This window comes from Habropoda laboriosa, unplaced genomic scaffold (assembly GCF_001263275.1).
Source record: "Habropoda laboriosa isolate 0110345459 unplaced genomic scaffold, ASM126327v1 scaffold801, whole genome shotgun sequence".
NCBI classification, from domain to species: Eukaryota; Metazoa; Arthropoda; class Insecta; order Hymenoptera; family Apidae; genus Habropoda; species Habropoda laboriosa.
Window position 1 is genome coordinate 178,128 of NW_017101026.1, and position 8,745 is coordinate 186,872.

Consider the following 8,745-nt stretch of genomic DNA (forward strand, 5'->3'; position numbering starts at 1 on the left):
AGCCTGCGAAATCTTATCTGACTGGACGACGAGAGTCTTACCTTCGTAGGAGATGCCTCGAAAGTCGTCGACGGCGCGAATGCTGGCGACGAGCGCCCCGAGGAACGCGAGGCGCACCGGCCACCGGTCCATTCCGGTCGTCGCGCGTTCTGTCCTCTTGCTGGTTCTGCACGTTTCTTACCTAGGAGCAAAAACGGGGGGATGAGCGGCCGCGCCGGAGGAAGAGCAGAGGAGCAGGACGACAGCCGGGAGCGCTGACCTCGCCTACGTCTTTGCGGCAGGATCGCGTTTACTCCCGATCGATCCGGCTCTTTCTCTTCAAGTTCAGCGAGCGCGACGTGTCACGGTGACAGCTCGCTTTGCTCCTCTATGAATAGATACCGGGATAAAGGAGGACTCGAAGCGGAGCGTGACAGACACGGGGGAGAAGCGTCGCGTCTATTTCTCCAACTGTTGCAAGGATCGGAGAAGCGCGTGGAACGATCGAACCGCCAAGATATTCGGAGGTTCCGAATATTCCGGCGGCCGTTGCGGTGGTCTCGGTAGGGTGAACTTTTTAAAAGGGCTTCGTGCGCAGCCACGATAATACACGAACACCACGGTGGTCCCGAAACTCTAAAAAGGATAGTTGGAATATAAATATCACGCTCGCCTCTGCTCTTCTCTCCGTCTTTTCCTCCTTTTCCTCGGAAAGAGGGATGTTGGTTGCGCTCCGAAACGGTGCTCCGTGACATCCCGTCGCGAATAAGGCCAACGAGAAGACGGTTTACCGTATTCGTCGCGAACACGCGTATATGTACACGGAACGTGTCGAGCGTGTCGAGCGTGTCTCGATTGGAAGAGAAACGGTTACCCGTACGCGATAAATCGGCAACCTTCTCTAAACCTCGTCTCGGCGACGATACCCCCACCGAACGGCTCGGTATTTTTTGTTTGCTCGCGACACCGCAGATAGCCGGTGCCGGATAAATAAACGAGCGCGCGTTCGCTTTAATCGTCGCGCAGAAGAGATAAGGGAAGTATCGAACCGAGGCGTAGGTGTGTACGAGAGAGGCGTACTTCTTCTTCTTCTTCTTCTTCTTCTTCTTCTCCTTCTTCTTCTTCCAGGAAGAAAAACGAAGCGAAAGCGAGAGAGGAGGGACAGAGACAACGTGCATATAGGAATCTCCTTCCAGGAAGAAAAACGAAGCGAAAGCGAGAGAGGAGGGACAGAGACAACGTGCATATAGGAATGAAGAGTAGTAGTATATATGTAGGTAGATACTGTTAGCCAGCGGGAATGGTGCGCGGTTTCCTATCGCGGCAGAGACGTCGTCGCTTTTCTTCCGATTACCTTAAGAGATAAGGGTCGGGAACGATAAACTCGCTCGAGTTCCTACGAGATTAGAGGCTCAGCTTCGATTCTCGTGTCTTTCTTTCCGAGGAAAAATTCGAAAATCACCGACGAGGAAGGCGATTTTCCAGCGGTTCTCCTCGGGACAGGGTGTGGCTCTCTCGTGGCTCGCTCCCTCGCGCTCCCTCGCGCTCCCTCCTCCCATCTAACCATCTCTGTTTCGGATAGAAGCTGGCGAAAGGGGTGTTCGCGTTAACTTGGACGCGATGTATCTCGAGGTGGTAGGCGAGCGGGTCGCCAAACATGGTAACGCGGTGGTCGACGACTCGAGGAGATTCGAAAGAAACAGGTGGTTCGTCGATCGGTCGTTCGCTGCGGAGCTCGTCACCGATAGCAAGGGGGCATCTCTATCTGCTCGACCTCTACGGTTACGCTTGCAGTTACGATCGTAGGGGAGGAAGCGCGCGAATGCCTGCGAAAGAGCACGTACCACGGGAAAAGGAGAGAAAACCGCCGAAAACACAGCTGGAGAAGTCTCCTGGTCGATAAGAGGAGAGGCGTCAACCTGTCTGGGCTCGCGCGCGCTCCATTCCCCTACGTGTACATACGTACCTTGCAGTTTATCGTCGATTATCGAGGATTTCCACGCCACGCACTAGCCGTACACCGTACACCGTCCACGAACGTCCACGAACGTCCACGCTCTGTAATCGTTTCCTCGGCTCGATTCGTGTCGAGTCGAGTCACGATTTATCGGGAAATCTCCGATCGAATTTTTCGAAAGGTCGCGTACGTAGGAGGCGCGCGGTTATCGCGCTCGTCGGACGATACGACGACGCTGGCTCGAAGCTCGCTACTCGACGAGGCTGCTGGAACGCGTGTGTGCTGGACAAAGAAGGCATTCACGCGAGCGCATGATCTTTCGGCTGCTGCTCTGCCGTTGCACGATCGACTCGCGTCCAAGCAGAATTTTTCCAACCAAGGCGAAACGACGCGACGCTCTGTTAGTTAGTTAGTTAGACGCAGCGGCAAGGTAACGCGTTCAGGTTGCCTTGCCGCAGGCGAGAAAGTGTGCGATTTCGCGCGTGCATGGAACGCGGAGCCTACGTCCGCGACGCGAATCGCAATTTACCGGTCTCTACGATCTCTACGATCGGTGCCAAACGACGAACGGAGCAAAGTGAGATCTCGCGCGCGGACCATGCCGATCATGCGAACGCACTCGCCGAGCGAACCAGGAGAGAAGAGGTAGAGTAGGCCAGCTCCTTATACGGATCGTTGTTTCGGACCGTACGCGAGCTCGGGCTTGAACTGTCCAAAAGGAGTGGGAACGGACCCTCGAGATCCTTTCCAAGGATCCTCTTTCTCGTTTTCCCATACTTTTTACGCTTTGCTTCGCTACAGTCCGATGCTGGAACACGTTTCGCATCGTACGTGACCGGGAGAAACGAAACGGTCCCCGGCGTCCCCGGCGTCCCCGGCGTCCCCGGCGCAACGATCCTTCAAATACCTGCTAAAGGGCTTTGCTTTGCTTTTCTCTCCGTTCCAGACCAGAGAAGATATCCCGAAAAACTGGCAGCTTCGATAAATAGTTCATGCCGTGGACAAACGGAACGGAACGGAACGACTTCTGGTTAGTGTGCTGGCTTCGATCAAACTTTTCTCTCGTGATTCTAGCTTCCTCCTATCCCTAACGGGGCGGAGGAAAGTAGAATAAACAGTAGAATGGAGATGCGCCGTTAACCGGGACGATTAGCTCGTGACACGTTTGTCGTACACACACTCGTGTCGGTTGTAAAGCGCTCGTTAAACTCGGAGCGGTACTTACGGGTTCCGAGGGAAGCCGATCGATCACGTATCCACGGATTTTACCGTTTCCCTTTCCACTTTTCTCCGCATCCTCCGTCCTAGTCCTTTAATTTCCACCGAGAACCTCCAGATCGCCGAGGCAAATCCAACTACTGAACGCGTCTTCCGGATACATCGACCGCTCACCGCGACGAGATCCGAGTCTGCGTTCGATCCGAGCGTGAAACGCGTAACGCACTCGACTATCGCGAGTCGCGAGTGTACTGAGCAGCCACCGATCCGTCCAACTTGCTCCCCACCCTGCCAGGGATCGCGGCCGCTAGTGGAAAGACCACTTTGCAGCTTCCCTCGATCCTCCCCAGATGGCTACCCGTCGACTCGCGCGCGCTTTTTTCAAACTCCTCTTGGACGCTGTTCGAAAAGCTATATTAAGTAAGTACTTATGTAGTTGAAAGAAGGAATCCCATCTCGAAACCGTCATCCTTGACAAAGGACGGCCAGCCCCTATCCCAGGGCCGAATCGGCCAAGGTCGATCACCCTCGCGATCAAACCACCTCTTTCTCGGGTCGCTGCTAGGAGGAGCAGACCCGTTTACGATTGCTACCTGCTCGAGCAAGTTGGCGGTGAAAATATATACACGGACGGGGAAGAAAGAAAACGAAGGTGGGGCAGAAGGGAGGGAGGAGAAGAGGGTTCAAGGACGGGAAGAAGCGCGTTTACCGTAGGAGTGGTCGCGTGGGGGGTCGATGCGTAGCCCAGAGCGTAGTACGCGGGAACGGTTTCGGCTGCGTAATCCGAATCCGAAACCAGTTTCTGCCCCGTCACTTTTCGACGATCGCGCGCCGATTCAAAAGGAGAGAAAGCCCTATCCTCCTAGTTCTAGATTCGAAACGTTTACGTTATCGAGTGCCGCGTAATCCGAGGAGATTGTCGGTCGGAACTGTTACGTTATCGCAGTTCCTCGCCAATACCGAGATTCCACGTTCGCAAACGCGGAAAGAGGGAGAATGAAAAGTGGACGTGCGAGATTCGAAGGGGGAAAACCGACTAGTATTGCGCGTTTCACAGTCACGCCGGTATTTCTCGCCAATTCTCCCGTCTGTCCTAGCTATTTCGCTATCCTAACGCTGTTTCGGACGAGATAAAAGACCGAGGAGCAAGAATGACGGGACGAATGGTCGTGGCGATGATCGCCGGAGCGTTGTTGTGCAGGTTAGTGGATCGACATGCGGCCGGTTCCGGAAGCTGGTTTTGCGCGTAACGTATGCGTTTCGATTGGCAGCGGCTCCGATGGACAGGTGTTCGTGGGAACGGATTGGCTGGACGGCTTGTCCGCGAACATCGACGCGCTGAACAGAAACATCCAGCAGAACGTGCAGCAGCTGAACGAGCGGATACAGGAAACGGTCCAGGGCAACTTGGAGCAGGTTCGCGAAATGACGAAGAACCTCAAGGAAGAATTAGGTACGAGACTATTCGTACAGGCTGCTCGACAGTTACGTCGTTTACACCGCGTAAACGTCCCTTTCACTATTCCAGTACCGAGAGAGCCGTTCGATCTCTCTTTCTCTCTCGGCTTCTCAAGGCGAGAGATCGAATACGCTTTTTTCTCTAATCACTGCTACACCCGCCGCCGACTATCGTTTCGCTCTGACCTTTTTTATCGAAATTGTTCCAGCTACCGCTAGACCAGCTACCGTGCAAGCTGTCGGAAGCAACAACGTGATTTTATCGAGCAACGACGGGACCAAGATCGTTCAATCTGGTCGCACGTCGGACGGAAAACCGTACGTGCGCGAGACCACGGACAAAATCGTAGGCGACACTCTTCGACACGTCGAAAGAATTTACGATCCCACTACCAACAGCTCCAAGGTGCACGGCTACACGTTGGATCTGAAGGATCCCAATGCTAAACCTGTTCCGATAAACGACGCCGCGTAAATGCCGAAGAAACGGCGAAGAAAGGACGCTCGACGATCCACCGTTCCGCTCGGAATTCGAAAGATGTGTCGGGATAAAATGAGAATAAACGAGTGAAATTGTACGCAAGCGTTTCAGAGGTTGCATCGCCCTCGCCTTCGCCTTCGCCTCCGCCTCGACATCCTCGAGGAGAACCTCCCCTCCTTCCTCGCGAATATGCGTGTCAAAGTGGCGCCGAGAGGAGCAAGAAATTGCACGCGGGGTGCCTTAAATGGAAATGCCCCTGGCTTGTCCTCGATCTCGCGCTCTTCTCACCTTCTCTTTACGCGCCTTACCCCTGCCCTCGGCCGCCCGTTTTCCTTTCTTTCGCAGAAGCGACCGCGTCGATCGAGAGACTCGGATCGGTACGGTTCGATCTAGCGACGCGGCGGGGAACTTGTTCCTCGGTCGGTACGGTCGTCCGTTGCGTTCCTGCGTTACCTACGTAGCTGCAACGAACAGACGGAGATGTAGGACGGGTTGCATCTCGGGGCTGCATGCAGGCGTATATAAACCAGCGTTCCCCCAGCCACGATTCAACCAGTTCTCTGGCCACCGATCGATTCTTAGGAGGCTCGGGAGGCGTTTGTACGATAGTTTGTAACATGTGGCCGCGAACGACGACCGTCCGTGAAACGTTTCTTCTCTGGTTCTTCTTCCGTGCACCATGGCTCGCCGAATCTTTTTATAACGGTGCTGGTAACGGTACGAGTAAGTAGCCTCCTTTGTCTTTACCAGAGTTCTGCACATGTCCCTTTCCTTGGAATTTCTACGGTCGTTATCTAGACGAATCGAAGCCGAAAAATAAACGCGCTCGAAAAGAAAAACGAACACTTCCCTTTTTGAAACGGTAACCGTATACATATAAACGGTTATATACGATTACGGAGACGGAAACGTTTATCGATGTACTATGTAATTATCTATTCGTGGCATCCTCTCTGTACGAGATAGGTTCGGAAAGAAATGCGTCCCAGGATCACGGAAGGTTGGGAAAGTGCGTGGGATTGGACAACGAATTGGGACGCTGCGAGTACTTCAGCAAGTGCTTCGGCCACGAGTACGGATCGGATTTTGCGCTCGCGATTAACCACTCGTGCGCTATCGAGCAAACGTAAGTACGCGCCGACTACTTGAAGAAGAATCGAAACTAACAAACGATAACCGAATAACAGATACGTCGGCATTTGTTGCGCGAACCATCAGGGCAAAGTACGAGAAAAATCCGTGGGCGAAGAAAGCTTGGCCGAAACTCTTCCGCTGATAGCTAGTACGTAACGTCGACATCGGTGGGGAAACGCATCGACGACGGACCATCTACCTGACTGGTTTATTTCTAGTTTCGAAGGAGAAGGAGGTGGCCCTCCCCGGTAACGGGAGCAGAATCATTTGGACGGAGGAGGAGAGCGAGGCGTCGGCGAATGGGTCTCGAAACCCGGAAAGACCAAGGGGTTGCGGAACAACGTGGAAAAGTCGAGGCAAATTGGTGGGCGGTAGACCGGCCGATCCCACCGAATGGCCCTGGATGGCGGCTATTCTAAGAAAGGATCAGATCCAGTACTGTGGCGGCGTGCTTGTCACCGACAGACACGTATTAACAGCCGCGCATTGCGTGTTCAGGTATACGTAGAGCGTGCGTGTGTAACGTCCTACGAGCTAAGCTTCTCGTTTGCTCTCGATCGCTAGGTTTCAGCCACGGGACATCAAAGTCAGGCTCGGTGAATACGATTTCGAGTCGGCGGAGGAGAGCAGATCTTTGGATTTCGCCGTGTCGGAAATTTTGACTCACCCGTACTTCGATTACTCCACGTACGAAAATGACGTAGCGTTAGTCAAACTGCATCGACCGACCATTTTCGATAGTTACATCTGGCCCGTGTGCTTGCCACCGATAGGTCAGACGTTCGCGAACAAGAGCGCGGTGGTAACGGGTTGGTAATCGTTCCGTTGGACCGAACGTTCCAACTCGACGGACTATAATAGACGGTTCGGTGGAATTTTCAGGTTGGGGTACCAAGTACTACGGAGGTCCCGTGAGTGCGGTGTTGATGGAAGTAGACGTTCCTGTATGGCCACAGGACAAGTGCGTACGAAGCTTCGTGCAACGAATTTCCGACACCGCTATGTGCGCCGGCGGCTACGAAGGTGGACGCGACTCTTGTCAGGTAAGACGACGAGATATCGGCGAAAACTAGGCCAACTCCTCTTTCGTCGTTCCTCGTGCAGGGTGACTCGGGTGGACCGCTGTTACATCAGCTCGGAAACGGCAGATGGGTGAACATCGGGATAGTGTCTTGGGGGATTCGGTGCGGCGAGCCAGGACGCCCTGGAATATACACACGAGTCAGCTCCTACCTCGAATGGATATTCGAGAACGCCGTACTCTAGATTCTGTATCTTTGGTGTATCTATGGAAACGATGAAACTTTATTTTCCGAATATCGATCGTTACATCGTTCGAAAAGAGGTTGTGACGTGAATAAAGACAGAGGATGGGAGAGAGAGGTTAGGCGAGGGTGAGGGGTGAGATAAATTCGATTACTTAAGACGGGTAGTGCTGGTTGCGTTGGAGCGCAATTTTTCCTACTTTCTTTAAATCGCGTGAGAGCGCGCATACAAACGGACAATGGACGCGCGTCTGCACGCACGTCAGCCGCTACGCGACCAAACTGCGCGTAGCGAGGATTCCTCGATCGTTTCGCGACTGACTTTCGGACGAGGTCCAGCCTCTGGTTGCTTCTTTCATTTTTACACCGATATCTAAACTTTCGCTTCTTCATAAATATGTTCATGTGTATATGCATATGCGCCAGTGTGCCTGTTTACGCGCGTGTGTGTGTGTGTGTGTGTGTGTGTGTGTGTGTGTGTAATCTGTTGCAGCAGATGGAAAGACGGGTACGCGCGAGAACGCGTAACGTTCCGCCTGTCCTTCTTACTGTTCCTCTCCACTTCGATCATTCGTTACGCTATGGAACTTGATTTAGACGCGCGTGTTCTCGCGTTCCGAGGGGGTGCGTTTCGATCGAAAAATCGAGCAGCGGTGGTACTGGTTGAGAGGGGCGCGCAGCAACGTGACGTTTCTCGATCGATTTGCGATTGGTCTTGGGCTTCTCGAAAACGCCCCTTCGTCGTCTCCGTTCTCCGAACTGGCTTTTCGATCGATTTTCGCGCAGGCGCAAAAAATGATTCGTTTCACGGCGTGCGTCTCGCTTTCTGAACATTCCTCTATTTCTCTGTCGAAAGCACCGGCCCTCGGTAGATGCTTTCGATTCTTTTACTTCGAAGGTGTGGACCCAAATTTCGACCGGGTGCGTGCACCGATCGATGCAAGTTGCTTCGTTGCCTATTATTCTACGCGAAACTGCACGGCGATAAAGATTTACGTTACGGACGAGGAGCACTGCGTGAACGTAGAGGAACCGCGAGTTAGACTCGCGGCGGCGGTGTCGCGGGTACGAGAAGCGGCGCGTTTGGACCGCTCTCCGTGTGATTCGACACGCTCTCGCCGGCTTGATAGGAACGTCGCCCCTGGGAGGTCGTCGAGCCGACGGACGAGCGATTCCGTGACGGGGAGCCGCTGGCTATCGTTAGACCGCGACTCACCGCGCCGTTTCCCGTTCCGAACGCGCCTCCAACGTTG

General features: G+C 53.8%; 4 protein-coding genes across 4 annotated transcripts in view; 2 read left to right on the forward strand and 2 right to left on the reverse strand.

Moving 5' to 3' along the window:
• The window catches only part of LOC108577889 (semaphorin-5B), a 10,500-nt gene extending 7,114 nt beyond the window's left edge, over window positions 1-3,386 (reverse strand). The window contains exons 1-2 of the mRNA XM_017941109.1: window positions 3,162-3,386; window positions 42-181 (exon numbers count right to left, since the gene is read on the reverse strand). Of these exons, the coding sequence (XP_017796598.1) occupies window positions 42-132 (91 nt within the window). The 5' untranslated portion in view covers window positions 133-181; window positions 3,162-3,386. The remainder of the gene's footprint in view (window positions 1-41; window positions 182-3,161) is intronic.
• Window positions 3,387-4,100: 714 nt separating this feature from the next.
• Window positions 4,101-5,155, forward strand: LOC108577941. The gene is made up of 3 exons (XM_017941172.1): window positions 4,101-4,355; window positions 4,426-4,607; window positions 4,822-5,155. Exons 1-3 carry the CDS (start codon window positions 4,306-4,308, stop codon window positions 5,085-5,087), a joined length of 498 nt encoding a protein of 165 aa, XP_017796661.1. The 5' UTR covers window positions 4,101-4,305; the 3' UTR covers window positions 5,088-5,155.
• Window positions 5,156-5,710: 555 nt separating this feature from the next.
• LOC108577865 (proclotting enzyme-like) lies at window positions 5,711-7,536 on the forward strand. Its single transcript, XM_017941081.1, has 7 exons — window positions 5,711-5,816; window positions 6,060-6,219; window positions 6,281-6,375; window positions 6,446-6,725; window positions 6,792-7,036; window positions 7,110-7,270; window positions 7,332-7,536. The coding sequence occupies exons 1-7, from the start codon at window positions 5,711-5,713 to the stop codon at window positions 7,491-7,493; spliced, it is 1,209 nt and encodes a 402-aa protein (XP_017796570.1). The 3' UTR covers window positions 7,494-7,536.
• A 415-nt stretch (window positions 7,537-7,951) lies between these two features.
• Window positions 7,952-8,745, reverse strand: part of LOC108577866 (atrial natriuretic peptide receptor 1-like) — an 11,892-nt gene continuing 11,098 nt past the window's right edge. The window contains exon 25 of the mRNA XM_017941082.1: window positions 7,952-8,734. Within this exon, the coding sequence (XP_017796571.1) occupies window positions 8,532-8,734 (203 nt within the window). The 3' untranslated portion in view covers window positions 7,952-8,531. The remainder of the gene's footprint in view (window positions 8,735-8,745) is intronic.

What these genes read in the sequence shown, in the direction of transcription:
- LOC108577941 (XM_017941172.1), top strand. Translation starts at nt 4,306, where the DNA reads ATGACGGGACGAATGGTCGTGGCGATGATCGCCGGAGCGTTGTTGTGC. An exon ending in GCCGGAGCGTTGTTGTGCAG is followed by an intron (nt 4,356 to 4,425) that starts GTTAGTGGATCG and finishes TTCGATTGGCAG; the next exon opens with CGGCTCCGATGGACAGGTGT. An exon ending in GAACCTCAAGGAAGAATTAG is followed by an intron (nt 4,608 to 4,821) that starts GTACGAGACTAT and finishes AAATTGTTCCAG; the next exon opens with CTACCGCTAGACCAGCTACC.
- LOC108577865 (XM_017941081.1), top strand. Translation starts at nt 5,711, where the DNA reads ATGTGGCCGCGAACGACGACCGTCCGTGAAACGTTTCTTCTCTGGTTC. An exon ending in CGGTGCTGGTAACGGTACGA is followed by an intron (nt 5,817 to 6,059) that starts GTAAGTAGCCTC and finishes TGTACGAGATAG; the next exon opens with GTTCGGAAAGAAATGCGTCC. An exon ending in GCCGCGCATTGCGTGTTCAG is followed by an intron (nt 6,726 to 6,791) that starts GTATACGTAGAG and finishes CTCGATCGCTAG; the next exon opens with GTTTCAGCCACGGGACATCA.